General features: G+C 40.7%; 1 protein-coding gene across 1 annotated transcript in view; it reads right to left on the bottom strand.

The window, feature by feature from the left end:
• The window catches only part of LOC108792285 (SH3 domain-containing RING finger protein 3-like), a gene marked incomplete at its 5' end in the record, with an annotated part of 152,550 nt that overhangs the window by 46,762 nt on the left and 85,899 nt on the right, over positions 1 to 19,889 (bottom strand). The window contains one exon of the mRNA XM_018563027.1: positions 3,475 to 3,584. Within this exon, the coding sequence (XP_018418529.1) occupies positions 3,475 to 3,584 (110 nt within the window). The remainder of the gene's footprint in view (positions 1 to 3,474; positions 3,585 to 19,889) is intronic.

The following is a 19,889-nucleotide window of genomic DNA, read 5'->3' as shown; positions in this document are numbered from 1 at the left end:
GCTAGAAGTAACCTACTACGAAACATTACACTGTAACATGATGAAGGGGTGGCTCCCCTTGGTTTGAATTTTTTATGTACATAGCACATAAAAGGTTTGGGATATAGGGGGCAGTAAGGGCTTGTTGACACCAGATACATACAATGCATGCAAGTGTTAACACATGCAATTTTGGATGCAGGACGTACATGGTGAAAAACCCTATTCAATTTACTTTTTGGGGTAAATGCAGATAAGTGCATCAAACCAGAGGCATGCACGACATTGTTCCCATTAGTGTGAGCAGGCCCTGTAGAAAACAATGGGGAATTTAGTAACCAATTAGTTTCTCTATTCAGTTTACTCAGTTAAACTTTGAAAATGAAAGCTAAAAGCTGATTGGTTGCCATGGGCAACTGCTCCAGATTCCATCTGCTCCAGTTTTGGTAAATTCTGCCCAATGTGTTTCCTATGTAATTTCACTGCAAAATGCAGGAGAATGTATGACAAGATTACCACAAATTAAATAAATCCCCAGTATTCTTTTTCTTTTACAGAAAGGGTGTGATTTTTGTCTACAGTGTTACTGGGGCAATTTTAAATACAAGGACTGCTTAGTGAATGTTTTTGTTAATGAAATGTGATTATGTAGAAATATTTGTTACATCCAAAGTGTGCTTTCATTATATCTAAATATGGCATAACAATAATACCATTTTTTATGTGTTTATTCTCTTTCATCATGCTGTACAGGTAGCATGATAAAGAGTCTGTCTGAATGAAAAGATAACATAAAAGGCAGTGCTCCTCAGCTGTAATGTTCCCATAAGTAGATGCTTCTTTCAAATGAAGAATCCGCTTACATTTTGCACAGGTGAGTGGACTTATTAGATACCATTTATTTTCCATACTATCTTCCCTGCAATCTTAATGATGTTACTATCTCAGAGTAGAACATGGTGAAATCCTTCACATTATTTTTCTCTTCTATGCATGTTGAAATTGTTGATGGTTACAAGTCATACCTGATGTACCGGAACATAAAAGAAGAAAACACCTCCATCCTTCACTCTTATGACCCTGCTGTCTCGATTGCAGCATTGAGGATGCACAAATTGTATTGTACTATTTCATTAAAAATGATCTAGCTTTTAATGTCAGTGAGCAACTGGATGGCAAAGACAAAACTGTTTCAATTTAACCTAATGGAATAATCCAGGTTAATTACTCTCAGTCAACTCTGAAAAAGTGGAAATGGGAAGTGTTTTTCAAAACTGCAAATGTGCATTTAACTTCAAGGTAGCAATGAGTAGGAAAAGCACAATAAAGACATTCAACTTATATTATTATTATTATTATTATTATATGCTGCTTTCTACCGACTGCTAAATGTTTACACCCTATACTTGCATGCATTGTGCTCCAGTGCACTTTCTGTAGCCTGCAGCATCCTCAGCCTTTCTTCTTCATCCTAAAGTGGTGAGCAGCCACTGCTATAATCAGTCCAGCAGTGCAAAGGAAGGAGCAACAGTGCTCCCTGATTCTTTAGAGGGGGCAGCATTCCCCACCTACAGGCTTTAGGAGTTTATTCATGGAGGTCAAGGCTCCAGCTTTTGCAACCCAATAGTGCTAAATGTCTGCAGACCCCTCGAACATGTGATGGATCAAGACAGCGTCTTACTAGCCAGGAACTGTTAGAAGGGGTAAAGTGGCGTGACCTAATGATCTCAATTAATGGACTGTGTAGGCTTGTACTACTACTATTGCTTATCTTATTGTGAATAATTGCCTGCAACCAGAAGAATACTCACTCTGTGCTACGTTGTGCATACATAGGCTACATTCCTCCTCAAAGACTGCCACCGTATCGTGGTGAAGAGGTATGCATGTTCTTTTATGACCCAGAAGCTTATGCAGCTGGCATGGTCTCACAACCCTGACAGGTTGAAGGGCAGGGGTTAGACCACAGTGCCTGGATCACAAGTCTAGCTGAACAAAGTTACAAATCTTTTGTCAGAAAAGTAAGTCACAGATATCTACTTCAACCATGTATTCAGTGGTTTGCCTGGAGTTCAGCTTAAAGTGTATTTCCACTATTTTATATTTGTTCCCATTCACATAGAATACGCTACAAAAATATACAAAAATGCTTATTGCAGTTTAAATTGTTTTTAAATGGGTTAGTGTTTTAATGGTTTAAAAAGGTTCTATTTCTTGAAATGTTAGGAGGTGCTGTGAGGGATGAGGGGGTCTAAGGTGGCTTGTCTGTTGTATGTTAATGAAGCTTTTCAGATAAACACAATCCTCAAATTTCAGTCCGAAGTCTTTCTATAAGGACAGACCACTGTGAAAGGGCTCAGAAAAACCTGGAATCAGCCATCTTGCCTGATTTAACAAAACATCTAAAAGGTAAGAATTTTGTTTGTAAAAGTTATTTTTCAGTATGCTGTGTGAATAGGCATACATAACGAACATGTAGATAAATGGCTTGGCCAGCTGATTTGAAAAATGTTCCGGAGGGCTTGGCAGCGAAAGGGTTAAACATTTATGATTTTTTTTTTTTCCTGTAGTCAACTTTCTTTAGCATCAATTTATGTCTACTTCTGCCATGCTGACTTATCAGCTGAACAGGTGTTAGCTAAAATGTTAGTAAAAATTAAATATTAAAATTCTGCCAATTTTGCAGTATTTTGAAAAAAACTTTGCACATTACTGTAAACCATTCGTTTTTATCGGTATTTTCAAAGGGAAGTATTAAATGGACAAATGCATACTGTGCAATATGAGAAGGGTATAAACATTAGCACTTTTTAGAATTACACTGATCTAGGCATAATGTATTGACACAGCAGATGTTTTTTTCTCATCCAAGGCCAGCAACAAGTAATATGTTATAACAATATAGGCAATATATCTGAAGACATCTGAAGAACTCATTTTTGTTATACCTGTATACATACAGTATGTGCTGTTAATGTGACTCTTGATGTAAATGTTTGCTTATGGTAATTCATGCTAATATATTTGTCTACAGGGGTTGTTTTCATTCTATGTAGTAGGGGAATCCTATCTGTTTTTTGTTTGTTTAAAAAGATTCAATAAAACAGATTAAAATATGGAAGAGTAGGCTATGGGCACCTTAGAGTTGCAGGGAATGGAAGGAGTACTTAGATGCAGGTAGAAACATCACAAGATGAAAATGAATCAGATCTAGCTGTGTACATAATATAAAATACTGTATATCATGCACAGCCACCCTGTGCATGATACTGCAAGTGGCATCCAAACACGCAAATATTGTGACAGTAGTACATAAGAGCCCATTATTTGAAAAAGTAATGGGTATCATACTCTTACCTGTGCCTCCTATCCTACACAAACCCTCAGATTACTAATTTCTTCAGTTATACCTCTGCCATAGTGTGATTGTACATTAGCAACCCCAAATGTATTTATCTTTTCAAACTATATACAAGCTTTTCTGCTGCAACTTACACATTAAGAGGTAATTGAACCTTTGCTGAAGTCCCTTGTTCTCCATTAAGTGTAGTTGTCTTGGGACTTGAGGCTCCTGCTCCAGCTGAAGTACCAAATGTGGTAGAATCCTGCATACAGAGAGAATAATGGAAAGAGCAGAAGTAAATACATACTGCCAGAAAATATGGGAGCAGACTGTATTCCTGCAGGTAAACTACATTTAAAAAAACAAAAAATTAAGGACACTTTTATTATACATGAAACACAATTATTTTATATTTTGAGCATGAACAGGTTATTCAATTTGCTTAATACATATGCAATGTAAAAAAACAATTCAAGAAATGGAGGTTTGTGATTTACAGAAATGTTTAATTTCAAGGTATGATTATATATTATGGGGATGCATGCAGCTTATCTATTTAACTGTGGCACTGCTAGTGTTGCAAAAAAGTTCAAGGAAGTTATGTTTCTAGATCAGTTTTTCAATTTGTTTCAAATGGAAAAATATATACTAAATATGCAGTTTGGCCCCTTTGTCTTAAGGAGCTTTTTGCATCATTATGTCAAACTATAAATAAAGTTCTTGGAGCTGCACATTACAGTTTCAATGTACTCTTTGAGATAATATTATTTGTGAATAATAGATTCACTTGATTCCAATAGCCCCAAATCAAATGAAATTCTGTCAGGTAATCAAGGATTTAATGAGCCCTCTCTCTTTTACCATCACGGAGTCAACTCTTGCTATAAATTGTGCCAAAGAAAGGAGACCTCCTCTGTATTTTCTAAAAAAGAACCACTGTTTGTGATGAAAGAACATGGCTTGCTGTGTGTGTATATGAATGCAGGGTAAAAACTCTCAACTAAAACCTAGCAACACTTCCTACAGCATCTAAGTGGTAAACAATTTTGAATTTTGAAAACAACCAAAATTAACCTTTACAACAATATACTGGAGCAGATGTTGACTTCTGAAATTTAACATGATGGGGCTCAACTATAATAGTTCCACGATAGTATTTTAGAGGGACTTTAGCAGCACTGGATATGTGAGACAGCTACATGCAATAACACATATGTATGGCAATGTGAAGACTACAGAACAGTTAAAGAGGAACGTTACCTATATCTTTGAAATAACAACAAATACTCCTTTAGAACTGTTTAGTAATGACATTCTACTAACACATACTTATAGATAATTGCAAGATTTGTATTCTTTGCACACCTTCTTTTTCTTTTCCACCCCATTCTTCTCACAGGAGGACTGAGATTAAGATGTCTCCTTTTACTTCCTGGAACTCTGGCACATGTGACTAGGGCATGTGACCATGCACCTCACCTCAGGTGAGGAAAATGCCTTTCCCTGAGATCTCATTAGATTACAGGTGAGATTTCCCAGCAATTCCCAGATTTTCCCTGCTAAAGTACCCTACCCAGAGTGCAAATGTTGGGCACATTACATCACTAATACAGAAGAGTACCAGGAAGTGCGAAAAAAACATTAATTGTGAGTAAAAGAAAATTATATTTGTTTAACTAATGAATTGGTGATTCCAAGATGATTTCATATCAGCATTCTGCATGCTGGTGTCATTTTTAGTGAAGGGGGTAGAGGTCCGCTTTAGGTTTTATTTAAAAAAGTTACTTCATTTTAGCACAAAAAAGATTATGTCATAGATAGAGCCATAGCAAGCAATGTATTATACCTTTCCCTCTTCTAAAATAATAATAAATAATGCTATTTCCTCGCTCTTAAGAAAACTAACCATTCATGGGGTGCTTCGTATGTTACTGAAACAAATGTGTATAACCCTTGCATAAAAGTGTGGAAATAGGAGTATCAGTAAGTTTTTTCTGTTTACAGACATATTTTAAAACAGCCATTGGACAGACTAAGCAATAATGTCATGTGCTCTAAGACTGCCTTAGAGCACATGACATTATTGCGCATGTGCCAAATTGGGCCCATTACATTCATGTCATAATCAATACTACTCTATCAATAGTGAGAGCAGTAGAGTAGAACAGCGGGCCCCTTGCATGGAAAGTATCACCTAGGTAAAGAAAATATAACCAAGATATTTTCATTCAGATGCAATATCACTCTGAATGAATGGCCATGATTGCTGTGGACATGTAGAAAATTGTCTGCTCCTTTCGGCAGCAGAGGGGGGTTGATCTGCCAATTTGTCACTGCAATGCCAGACACATATCAGCATGACTCCCGGCTCTCTTTAGAAACTCTAGCAATTCTATGTTGTCACAAGGGACGTCAGCTTGTTAACAGCTTCTCTGCAGGTACTGTAAAGCTTCTCTACTGGAACTTAAATGGAAAGCAGTCAAACACCTCATTAGTGTGTCCGCTTCACTACTGTGCAGATAGGGGTCCTGAGGTGGATTGGAAGTTAATCTTACCTGGGTGTCTCTTCTAGGCAAAGGGTTAAAGGCCACTTCAAGTAATAGGAATTTTTTATATTTTAAAGAAACTCATTTATAACTATCAGACTGAGCAGTTTGTAGAATGATGATTAAGGATTCGATCACAATAGCCCGCATGCCAACACGCTCAGCTTCAGTGTGCAGACTAGTATGGTATGACAGGACAGGCGGGTGGGCAATGTGATGCACTGTCTTAGTGTACTGCACTGCACATATTATGGTGTCAACATAGCACATAGAAAACAATTGTTTTCTATGTGACTTAGTGGTGGCTGGAGTTGTTCAGTTGCTGAAAAAGCCAGTCACTGCTCATGGTGTTAAAGAACCCTCTATGTTTGAAGAGTTTTATTTTATTTACCACTTCTTAACCAAGATAATATTGTTGCTGGGACATGAAAGATTTGCTGTGCACCCTAGCCTAATTTACTAAAGGGGTAGAAGCTGCTCATTTAGCTACAAAAATGTTGACTTTGCCAAGTATTGAATCAATTTACAACGTAAATGTTAGTAAATAGGATGAACCATTGAAAACCAAATCAAGTGTAGGAGACATTTTTAAAAACTGCAGTTTTGCAAGGACATGGTTCGTTAATTAAAATGAACACAGCATCACTATTTACTAAGCTCAATCAACATTCACTATAAGTGAACTATAGGAATCTAGCAATGCATTCCAATGGGCAAAAACGTTTTTGTTTTTTTTCTATTCTGACAAGGCTCCGTGTCAGAATAAAGAAAAAAAAAGAAAAATCAGTGTTTCTGTCCTGGGCGGCCGGGAGCAGAAGGCTCCCAGAGCGCCCGGGAGAAATTTGTTTTTTTTACGGCATCAGAACCGTCGGACAATAGAAAACTGTTGGGCGGAGCTAGCTGTCATTGCTAGCTCCGCACAATCGAAGCCATGCGAAGCAAGCCGATGTACCGCTGATTTCAGCCAATATACGGCTGAAAGCAGCCGTACAAGCATGAAGTGAATAGCCGAACAGTGTTCGGCTCACTTCACCTGGGGTCGGTTGTTTACTCGGCTGCCCTCGGCAGCTTAGTGAATAGACCCGTATGTGTTTAGTAACTGAATGCCCATGAATAGAGACTGTTTATTTTGAAAAGTGAGTGTTTTCTGAGCTTACTAAAGAAGAGGAAACTGAGTTCACGTACATCAAAACTAATATCCATATAACATATATTGGATGTTATATGGATATTAGTTTTGATGTATGTAAAGTTAGTACTCATCAATATAAATGGACTTTTTGTTAAGAGAAATCATGTTTTATTTTTCTGTTAATGAAGAAAACTGTGTATCTTTTCGTATAGTAGATCTGCCCTGCACTCCTGAGAACATCTAGTGGCAGAATATGATATGTTCAGGACAGGACCATATAAAAGCTTAAGCCTACTGAGCTCAGCATGCACGCCCTCCAGATGAAGTAAATTGTGACAAAACGCATAGATGGGTGGGTACATGCTGAGGTCATCCCCTAGGGGCTGTCGGGAGATATAGAGGACAGCAGAGCTTAATTTTTTTTTTTTTGCGATTGTTGACTTTTTATGTTTGTGAGTATTCTTAACCCCTTCGTGACTGACGATGTACAGTGTACGTCGCCAGCATCGGGGATGTTTAAACAGACTCCTGGCGGCTGTTGTTTAAACTTGTAAAGCCAACTGTCGGCTTTACAACAGAAGCGATTCTGGCGACTTACCTGTCGCCAGATCGCTTCTGTGTCCCGTAGAAGTGGCTGCCCCCCGCGCCGGACACTGCTTCCCGGGCTCCGTTGCCACTCCTACGGGACCGGCGTCCTTGGTGTCCGCGGGGAGCTGGGGAGGAGGTCGACGAACTTCCATTCATCGATCCCCTCCCCATTCTATGGGACCGGGAGCGATGCAGATTGCATCACTTCCGGTCCCTGGGCTGTCAGTTCTGGGCTCCTGCAGCCCAGCTATAAGCTATTGAAGTGCGATCTGCACTTCAATAGCTTATTTCCAGTGTAAAGGTGACACTGGGGGTCTTTTGGACCCCCAGCATCACCTTAAAGAGTACCTGTCACCACCATCTGCTATCACATGGGGGGGGGCTTGTAAGCCCCCCTATGTGATAGCAGTCAAAGTAAAGTAAAACAAATAAAAATAAATCTAATAATAATAATACAAAAAATGTAAAAGTCCCCCGCCCCTGTGAGCACGCGCGTCACCACGTAAACACGCGTCGGGTGCGCCTACGTATGAAAACAACTAAAGCGCTACACATGTTGGGTATCGCCGCGCACGCTGGAGTGAGAGCAATAATTCTAGGGCCAGTATTTTGGGGTATCTCTAAATTGATGACCTGTGGGGGCTTTCAAAGCATCTTCTATGGACTTTTTGGGGTACTGCAGTTTTTCGCCGTTTCATGGACGCACGCAATTTGTAACCTGGGAATATTGGGTATCGTTTTACTCGTTGTAACCTCATCTTTTATATTTCATTTAAAAAATTGGTACTTTGTTGTGTTTTGGGGCATTTAATTAAATTTTTCACTAAATGTTGGGGTTTAATAAGGAGTTGCGCTAATATTGCGCAACATAAAAATTTGCAACTACCACCATTTTATTCTATGGGGTCTTGGCATTCAGAAAATATATAATTCTTGGGGGTTATAAGTAATTTTCAGGCCTAAAATGTGGAATATAACATGGGTGCAAAAAATGAAAAAAAGGCCTCAGTCATGAAGGGGTTAATATATTTTTACTAAAGCTGTTTTTGTAGGAAATACTACACCATGAGTATTTTCACCTCTCCCCTTTGAACGATTGGGGAACGTTTTTTTCTGATCTCTGCATGTGGAGATGGGCTTGAAGGCGAGAGATTAAGAGCAGAGAGGCAGATCTTTGCACCATATGGCTGTAGAATTAGAGACATTTGGTGAGTGAGGAGGAAGCACGGAGCACTTTTGAAAAATCACGTTTACATTTACCGACATTATATGCACGGACACTTGGAATGTCGACTAAAGACACTTGTTACTATTTAAGCTACTTCATGCACTCTAGGAATTTATAGAGAATATATTTTGGTTGATCTATATAACATATGGTTTATTATTCATGGGTGTACATGTTTTTTATATTTATGCACTTTAATTTGAGTCACTGAAACTTCAATACACATTTTAGCACAGTGCAATTTGGCACATATGAGTGCAGTGCTCTTGCTCTTGCAGACTCTTTCTCCTGTCTATGTCAGTACCAATGTACAGACCAGGGCTGTAGCTACCATGGGGCGAGTGAGGCACTCGCCTCAGGCGCAGCTGAGAGGGAGCGCAGCCAAGGCCGGCCTGGCTACGCCCTCTCACCCCTGTTGCCATGGCGAGCACAGGGTGCCATTGGCAACAGGGTCGCCAGGCGTCCAACACAGCCATAGGTCGGCAGGGAGAAGAGGAGCGGCACTGGCTCCCGCTTTTCCTCGGATCCCTGCTGCTCTTCCCCACCTGTATGTGCAGAGGACTCTGTGTCCTCAATCTCTTTTTCTATTTCAAAAGGGAAATGTCAGGGGTCTGTTTAGACCCCTGATATTTCTCAGAAGCCCCCAACAGTGAAAAAAAAAAGAAGAATAAAAAATAAATTTAAAAAACTCCAAAAAAGACCCCCCACACACAAACAAACAAGCACATTACTAGACATGTGGAAAGACTAAAAATTTGTTTCGGATGAATTGAACGGAAACTAAAAATGTTTTAATTGTGCTATTTTGGTTCTGCGCATGCACTCCCCCCCTCCTGGACATCCTGGCACATGACATCACATACCACACAGGTCTGTTGGGGGGCACAATTTTCTGTTGCCTCGGGCGCAAAAGGAGCTAGCTACGGCTCTGGTACAGACATTCAGTAACATGGACAGGAGGAAGAATGAGTAGACTACAAATGCTGTGACGTCACCTTACATGTATTTCATTAAGAACTACAATTCCCTGTGCCGCACCAAATTAAAAAAAAGATAAACAAGTCTGCGGGGAGAAGAACCCCGTGATTCAGCTAAGTAGGGGGCAGGAAAGGTATTTTTTGATCTCACCATGGTTCATGTTACACCCTGAGTATGGGATTAGCATGAAATATGGTCAGCAAGGTAAACTTTAAATTAAACATATGTAAATCCTAGAGAAAAGCTCGGCCACTTGGAAATCATTTGCACAAGACTGTATTAATTAGTCATTTTCATTTGATTTTAGAGTCTTAACTATATAGCATGCATGCGCTGCTTGTATTGGAATTAAGCTTACAAAGGATGTATATCACATAACAAAAAACAAATTTAAGGCTATTAGAAATTACTATATAAATTGTACTGTATAAAAAAGAGCTTCAATGACAAAAGTATAGCCCGAGTTTGATTTATTGGAGGAAAGGAAAAAAAACTACACCCTAGAAGATAAAGGGGTCTATTCACAAAGCTGCCGAGGGCAGCCGAGTGAATGACCGATCAGAAGTGAAGTGAGCCGAACACTGTTCGGCTATTCACTTCAGGCTGGTACGGCTGATTTCAGCCATATATCGGCTGAAATCAGCCGTACATCGGCTTGCTTCGTGTGGCTTCGGAGCAGCCGAACATGCTTAGCATGTTCGGCTGACCCGAAGTGCAGAAGGAGTTCGACTCAGCCGATCCAACATCTGGATCGGCTGAGCCGAACCTCCGGCAGGCTTCTCACTGCTGTTCGGGCTATTCTGAAAGATCCCGAACAGCAGTGAGAGAATAGCCGAATGCCGCCGAGCGGCATTTGGCTCGGCTGTTCTGCTCGGTCCCTCAGAGGCACCGAGCAGAACAGAAAAAGAGTGAAAAAAGTAGAAAAAAGTTAATAGAAAACGATTGTGCAGAGCTAGCAGTGACAGCTAGCTCCGCCCAATAGTTTCCTATTGTCCGGCGGCTCTGCTGCTGTAAAAAAATAAAAATAAAAAAAATCCCCCGGGCGCTCTGGGAGCCCCCCCGCTCCCGGCCGCCAAGAAGAGAAACCCCGCTGTGTCTTTTTTTTTTTTTATTCTGACACAAGCGATGTCAGAAAACAGAAAAAAAAAAAAGACGAATTCCCATTCAAAAGCATTGGGAGTTTACTATTGGCTATTTCAATTTGCAATAGCCAATAGTAAACTAGCATTGTACCCGCCCTCTGCTGATGGACCTGATGGGGAACTGCAAAAGAGGGCGGGTACAATGCTAGTTTACTATTGGCTATTGAAATTGAAATAGCCAATAGTAATGTCCCAATGCTTTTGAATGGGAATTTTTCTTTTTTTTTTTTTCTCTATTCTGACATCGCTCCGTGTCAGAATAAAGAAAAAAGACACAGCGGGGTTTTTCTCCTTGGCGGCCGGGAGCAGGAGACTCCCGGGGCGCCAGGGAGAGTTAGATGTTTGGAGATCAGTGTCCCTGGTTAGCAACCAGGGATGCTGATCTCTCTGAAAGTGGCCGGAGCCAGATCACGGATCACGGCTGGCTCCGCCCAGCTGTCAGAAGCAGGCTGTCGGCCGGCCAATGGCCGGCCGCTCAGCCAGCTTCGGCTTTCAGCACGGCTCAGCGCTCGACTGAGCTGCTCGGCCGTGATCGGGAGCTGTACGGGCTATTGTGAATAGCCCGTACAGCACCCCCTCGGTTCTCCTGAACCGAAGGGGTCCTGGGGCCGAAGCCAGCCGAAGGATCGGCCGAACCTATCGGCCAAGCTCCTTCGGCAGCTTTGTGAATAGACCCAAAAGTATTACAGCATATATTCCCAATTCCCAAAGCCATCTTCCAGCAACTGCAAAGCATCAGACAGCAGATAAAGCATTCCCAGCTGCTGATATGTGTACAGCTGAATAGAGAGGGCTATACACACGCATTTTGCCACTTTACAAACATATCTATGGCTAAATATTCTGTATGCAAATTACTGACGCACTTCATAGTAGAGTATTATTGTTCTGTGACCTAAAAAGGGGAAAAGGTAATAATAATTACTATTACTAATCCAAACCTTAGGAAAGACAATTTACTAAATGACTTGAAAATGTAGTCCGCCCATGACAACATGCATTTTTGTCTAGTGAGATCATGTCAAAATTAGAGTGAAATATTAGGCTAAGTCACTGGAAAAATGTCAATGTTCATCTAACATAAAAAAAACTGCACAATAAGGTGGAACTCCAGCCATATATTTGTTGCTAGTTTTGGATAAAGTAGCAGACAGCTAGAGCCCCTGCAGGTTTTTTTAGTGAAACCCTTGACCCCACTTAGGAGATTTCCACTCAGTTTCTGTTCTGACTGACACTGACAGCCATAACAGGAAGTGAAGAGACATCTCCCTAAAACTTTCCATATACATACCAATTCAATTGTACAAACACTGCACAATCTCCTTTAGATTCAACAAAACTATGTATATGAGTGTCTACCATAACAATCCATTTTTATTTGTGTCCCCTCAAGCCAGTCACTGCACTGCACTGTTGTTGTAGAGTTAAAGCAGATTATACAATAAGATTGTAATGTGTGTGGTCAGCTTAGCAGGAACAAAGCAGCTGTTAAAGAAGAATTCCAGTTAAAAATTGTATTGACCCTTGCAGTGGGGCTACCCCCACACTGCAAGGGTTAAATATTAGTTTTTGTATAGATGCTAAAAAAAAATTATGCTCACCAGACCATCTGAGCCGGCTCCCTGCTTCTGTGGTCACTGAAGCCTGTCTCCTTCCCAGCTGCACAGATGAATTGCACCTCAGCTTTCTCACATCTATACACAGTCTATACACAATGTATAGAGCGTGATGACAACAGGATCCTTAGACCGCTGCAGCAGAGGGGGAGAGACAATCGAGACAGCGGTCTAAGAACAAGACGGCTCATATAGTCTGGTGAGTATAACTTTTTTTAGCACCTAGACACAGAAGCGGTATCCCCACTGCAAGGGTTAATAAAATGTTTTCTTCTTTAAAACTTGACAGACATTCTAAATTTACCTCATGCTACTAACAAATGTGTTTTGTTTGCGGTGTTTGCATTAGAAAGATTTTAACCTCAGGTTTTGACCCGTCCTATCTCTTCCACTACTTCTCCATTAACTGGCTAGCCTTAACACCACACTAACAGGAACAGATGTCATAGCCAGACAAGGCAGGCCAAGATCTGAGAGGGAATGACTGAAAGTATATCTACTCGGGGTCAGTGCACCTAGAACTAGAAGGACAGCTGTTGTTGTATTCTGCTATACGTTTAGTTCTAACAGTACAGACTCAGTCAGCAACATGGAATATGGCTGGGTGTATGGCAACCCTGGCAGATTTGGCATCTATGGTATTTATTTGGTGCTGTAACAGATGAAATGATAAGAGACCAACTAGTAAAAAACCTACATTAGATAAAGGTTGCTCTTGCAGTATGATTTCACTCTAGCAAAAGCTATTACAATTTCAAGCAAAGGGGACTGCTGTGGTTGAAGCAAAATACTCTCAGTGAGGGAACTACTGGTACCATACAGACTGTGGATTTCAGAATCTGCCTCTCATAAGGTACATATTAGCCCAATACAAAGGTACAACAAGAGATTCATCTATACTGCAATGTAGAGCTGCACATACATACACGTGTAGTGCTCACCCCCGAAAGAGCCACTGAAGTATACCAGTCAGCACCCTTTGTAGCTCTCAGACACTGGCGGAACTACCAGGGTTGCAACGGTCGCAACCGTGCCCTGGTGTTCCGCCTGTTGGGGGGGGCCCAGACAGGAAGGATCGGGCACGCACACAATCATCCTGATTGTGTGCGGCCTGGCCCGCTATGCCCGATACATAGCCTCGGGCACTAGCATGCCCGACGCTATGCATCAGTCTGCTCTGACGGACCTAAGCTTGTCCGAGCAGAGCAGTGAGTGGGCGGGGTCATCGGCGCCAGTGCCGAAGCTGGGGGAGAGGGGAGCATGTGCAGCGCCCCCACAGCAACAGCATCAGGATGGGTGGTGGTGGGATTTACCTGCTGGCCCGTAAAGAACACCGGCTCCCTCCCTCTCTCATCCCGCCGCTCAGCAGGCACTGCCAGGGCCAGCTTTGCACCTGAGGGCCCCGGGAATGAGGGGGAAGAGTCTAGGAGCAGTGTCAGGCAGAGGGGGAGAGAGAGAGGACCAGCAGCCCTAACCCTGCAATCTGTCACCCGAGACCCTGCAGAGCCCTGCTGAGAGTATGCCTGGTGAGACCGACTGTATGCCTGGTGAGACTTCCGCAGCCCTGGTGAGACCACCCGTAGCCCTGGTGAGACTGCCCACAGCCCTGGTGAGACCGCCGCAGCTCTGCTGAGACCGCCCGCAGCCCTGGTGAGACCGCCGCAGCTCTGCTGAGACCGCCCGCAGCCCTGGTGAGACCGCCGCAGCTCTGCTGAGACCGCCCGCAGCCCTGGTGAGACCGCCGCAGCTCTGCTGAGACCGCCCGCAGCCCTGGTGAGACCTCCCGCAGCCCTGGTGAGACCTCCCACAGGGTCTGTTTTGACTATACTGGTCTGTAGAAATGTTCCTGCAAGTTACAGACAGCCAACTCTATCACTTAAATTGGAGAATCAATTGGTGCGAGAGCACAAGTGATTTTGTGTGTGTATGTGTCTATTGGTTGTACCCTTGTATTTAACCCCTTTTATACTTGTTACGCTTACATATATGGGGTCATCACCATGATTGTTCAGTAAAGAAGAGGGTCCATTTATAATGTTTGCTTCAGGGTCAGGCAGTAAATGCAAAGTCAGCCAGAAAATTCAAAGGACTATTACATATTTAATGATATTAACCTGCAATTAGTGTAGATGACATCTTGAATGATAATAACTAGAGCTGCAAGCATTCATCATGTGCAAGGCATCTACTCCATAAAAAAAGTAAAAAGACAGGGGGAAAAAAGCAATCTATTCCCAGAAGAATGATAGAAAGCACTCATCACCTTCTCTATGAAGTCACCAGGATATATTAATGACACTGATGTTCAGTAATTTATGCTGCAGTAGCTGACATGGTCTGGAAGCTCAGATACGCAGCCGCCACTCTGCAAATTATAAAGACTACTTGCCACCAGCATAGCAAAGCCCAGGGAAGGCAATTCAGGAACCTGAGAGTCTCAGAGGGTGCAGTGTTAAAACGCTGAACTCTCAGCAGATAAAAAAACACCACTTATTTAGTTATGTAATCTTAAAAAAAGAATTAAATTAATTTTTACATAGTACATGCACATAGCGCATATGGGTTCTCTTCATATCAGCCTACTGTAATATTCTGCACTGGGACTGGGAAAGAGAGGGACAGCCATCTCAGATAATCAGGGCTCTACTGTGCTGTCAGTGAGCTTGCTTAAAGGAAAAGAAAAAGGGCAGGGGCACAGGGATTGCGTCATCAGTGTGCTGCCTCTTGTTTAAATACCAGGCGGTATTGCTTAAACATAGTTCCTTTACAACTTCAGAAACTACTAGAGCTTCCTGTAGAGCTCCTGGTGCTGCATATGCAAGTACTGCTTGCATTGACACTTTCATAAGGGAGTTATGGGTGGAAGGGGTCAGAGAAACACACTACCATGTGGATTCTTTCATCATAGAAAGATAAAATCCTGAACAATTAATCAAACTAATAATGACAACTCAAAGCTGTCATAAAAGATTTAGGTAGAGTTGTCCCATAAATGTTTTATTCAGAATAAATACAAGACCCAGACCGTGGCCCACAGCAATCCCACTACATGGAGAAACCAAAAACATTAACTGCAGTGCTGAATCATATGACAAAGGAGGCAATCCAGACAAGAAGCAGTGTGAAAACCCTGATGGATTTAGCCACGGAGCATTATACAAAACTTTCATTAAAGATAATGTGGGTGGGTCTTCCTGTGATTTTGATTTTGTATTGGAGACAGGGAAAAGCTTGCTACTTTTGGCAGTATGTTAATCCAAGTTGTTGTGATTCTGCAGTCACAACAATATGATGGCAGTAATTCACTACTATTCTACTTGTTTTGGATTTCCCAAGTGCTGTACATGTTACATGGGTTTGGAGGAAGCATGCAGGAATTGTGTATCTTGCCCCAGGAAGTCATATGGTAATGTGGCAAGTATGCTATACTATCAAAAACGGAGAAGAAACACCTTTCTGTTGGCTCAGCAGATTTGTCATGGTTTCAATGTTATTTCCCTTGAAAACATAATCTAAGATATTTTTTATGTATCAGTTAAACCACAGGCTCTCAAGAGGTGGTATGTACATCTCAGGGAACACTTCTAATGGGTTCAGGGGTTACTTTTCCTTGGCAAAGCAAATTGATCAAAGCAGTTTAGTGTTTTAACAAAACATAGCTCATATGTAAAACAGGATCCTAGTAACCATTTTTAGTTATGTAAAAATAAAAGGAATTGCCTAAAAAAATATTTAAAGGGATTCTAGAAAGGTCAAGGGGGACTTGAGATTAGCCAACCCACAGAAGGGAATACTTAGTAAGCACAGACTTTTATAAAGTGATACATGCATGAATAAAGTTGAGAAACAGTTAAATAATGGTGATGGAAATGTATAACAAGAGCTGAAATGACTGCTGGTATATATGATTAGGAATAAGAAAACAAGCTGGGTTCCACAAACCCAGCAGAAAGTATTCAAAGGCTGAATTTAAATCCACTGTAGTCAATAGGAGGTGAAACTAGCATTTTCTTAAAAAAAAAGCTAAGGCAATCTATTGAAAAAAGGGTTTTGCCATGGGGGACAGATAGATGCACAATGCCGGAGGACAGGATTGACAATGGCTTTAAATCAGGGACAGTTTACATTTTAATGGCGTGTGTTTATTTACTTTTAACTGCAATTTTGACTGAAAAATTGTACTTTCGCATTTTGCCCGAAGTACCATTTTCAGTCAAAATGTTTCGGCAGCCAAAATTTCAGTGCATCCCTAATAATTAAAAATATATATTTTATTTTGGAATCTCAAAGGTTATGGTTCTGAAGAATATCACACATTTGGGCATTACAAAGGATAACGATTACCTCTACTGGTGGTTACTTCCTTGCATGTTGAAATTTAAACCTGTATGCCATTCCTAAAGCAAGTCAGTATTTAAAGTTATTGTGCAATTGGGAGTGTTGAATTTGAACAATAAAAGAGATTGAGCTCTGCCTGCATCTTCTATGATTTCTGCTAACCAGGTAATACAGCTATATGTTGTTCCAGGACCATTGGAAAAAATACATCTCCCTTCAATGCATCTTCTTCCCAAATTAGGTTTCTGATGGGTAAAGTGATAAGTGTGCAAGTGCAAGACATGGCAGCAATTCCAGCAGCACACTAGAAGTAATTGCTTCAGCAATACGCTCAGTGTTATTATCATCAATAAAATCACCAGCCTGAAATCTCTATTCTAACTTCAAAGCAAATCTGGAACTGTCTCACCGCAGGCCACTGCCATTTTCATTAATTCGGAGAGAATTGTACTTCTATGTCTAAGATGCTTACTTACATCTTATCTTGTACTCTTACTTATTTATTAATTTCTTTCGTTATATAAGTGAGGCAAGAAGGGCTGGCTCACGGCTTGAAGAGAGGCTGCTCCTTAGCAATATATGACTTGGTAAATTTCTAATGACCTTTGAGATTCAGTTCAGTAATTCTCACGCTCAATAAAATAAAAACATAGGCAATCATTTTTTAATGTTTCAAAGGACTGTGCCTGGCAAGACATTCCTATGGCACAAATATTCTGTCTGTCACAAAGCATTACACTTTTTGGACGCTATTATTTCGACCCAGATGCCCAAAATAAATTGAAAGATAAGTGGCATTACATAGTTACATCGTTACATAGTATTTGAGGTTGAATAAAGACATTAGTCCATCAAGTCCAACCTATTAGGATCTCATTCTAGGAGTACCTGTACCCCTGTATTACAACTCTAAAAATCATAGTGATGTTTTCAGGGAACATAGTTAGAACCTCCAGCATCCTTGGAGCATTCAGTTGTTTCCCTTTATTAAGAATTAGACTTGAACCAAATTCCAGTGGATGATCATTTAACAATTACTACATCATTTCAATAGCAGCCTATTAATACATCACTGCAATGAACTGAGCAATGTTATTTGTTTTACATTGTACATGCAGCCCAAACTATTTTTCCACATTTAATTAGAATGAGGAAGGTTTAGAACCTCTGTAGGGTTTTCCTTGCTAGGGGTGATTTTTCCTTGCCAGGGGGTGATTTTTACTTTCTACTAAGGTAACAATCATATGGTAAAATCTGCAGCAGGATATAGGCAACAATAAAGCATCTGAAAGGTGCCCATACCCTAATTCAGGGTTTTCATTTTTGTGCTTTCTTTATCCCTCACTTTTCATTACTCCTTGGCCTTGTGACAATGATGTTGATGTTGTCATCAAGAGAGGAAGTGAGCCACAGAGTGAGCCGTAGGGAAACCTGACAGACGTTTCAACCCTCCACAACTCAAAGATCAAAATTTTAGAAAGTATTTGTCTAGCAATACAATTTTAATATCCGACAAGTCTGAGATGCATAGAGAAGTAGATGAAATGTACATTAAGGTTATGATAAACATGGCTGATGTCTTTACCAGGTCACCATTGTAGTTTTATAACATGGTGGAGGTACACTGATGTTTTGGGGTTGCTTTGCTGTTTCAGACACTGAATGTCTTGACTGTGTGCATGGCATTATGAAATCTGAAGACTACCAAAGAATTCTAGTGTGCAATGTAGGGCCCAGTGTCAGAAAGATGGGTCTTCGTCAGAGGCCATGGGTCTTACAGCAGGGCAATGACCCAAAGCACACGTCAAAAAGCACCCAGAAATAGTTTCAGACAATGCGTTGGAGAGTACTGGACTAGCCAGCAATGAGTCCAGATGTAAATCCCATAGAGCACCTTGGGAAAAGAAACCCTTCCAATCAGAAAAACCTTGAGCAGTTGGCGAAAAAAGAGTGGCCCCAAATGCCTCTAGAGAGATGTAAGAAACTCATTAATGGTTACAGGAAGCGATTGATTTCCGTTATTTCTTCCAAGGGTTGTGCTATCAAATATTAATTGAGGGTGCCAATACGTTTGTCCAGTCCATTTCTGGAATTTAGTGTGGAAAGTGTCAGATTTGGCTTTTTTTGTCCACTTTTTTGTGTCATACCAATACAAACAAAAGAAATGAACATGAGAATGCCTAAACATTTATCATTATAACACTTTTCTGCGCAAAGTGGTGCATTATCTGACAGAAATGCAGGGGTGCCAATATTTTTGCCCATGATTGTATGTGCTTGCAAAAGAGCCAAAGCATCTCAGTGCCTTCACCAATAATTACTAGATGCAAAGTATTTTCTCTATTTTTTTTCATCTCTTCAGTTTCACTTTATAATAGTGCTCATCATCATTATCAATTCGTAGGCACTGCATTTAAAAAAAATAAGGAAAACTTCATGTAATTGAAATTTATTTTGTATATGTCAAATTCATGGGAACACAAACCGTGCATTGCAGTGTATTAATACAGCAGTTGTCACTATGTTTTCCCCACTGTCACTAACAGGGGTTTGCTAGCTAGTAGTGCAAACTGTCCCCAGATCTCATTACTTTTTAATTTTAAAGGCTCAATGTGACTTTTTTGTCACAAGCAGAGAAAGTTTTAGACAGGGTCTTTTATTTAACAAGAGTACAGAAGAAATTACGATTTAGGACAGTTTTTTGTGTTGGTCCTGAATATGCTTTAAAATCACTGAGTACCTAGAATTTACAAAATATTTTTTATTGAAAGGCAACCAACTACAAAGCATTTTTAATTTGCTGCTGCTGGCAGACAAATGTCAACCTGTGTAAATGTGATATTCCTCATGAATCAAGCCATAATGAAAACATATTATTTTAGCAATGTCTTAATCAAAGTCAAACACACAGTTTGCAACACACCTGAACCAATAATACTTTCCTTTTCTTGCTTTACTACTTTTTATTTTATTTGACCCTTAGTTGGGTTTCACCTTGG

Source organism: Nanorana parkeri, unplaced genomic scaffold (assembly GCF_000935625.1).
Source record: "Nanorana parkeri isolate BGI_ZX_2015 unplaced genomic scaffold, ASM93562v1 scaffold625, whole genome shotgun sequence".
Classification (NCBI taxonomy): Eukaryota; Metazoa; Chordata; class Amphibia; order Anura; family Dicroglossidae; genus Nanorana; species Nanorana parkeri.
This window is presented reverse-complemented; position numbering and strand designations above follow the sequence as displayed.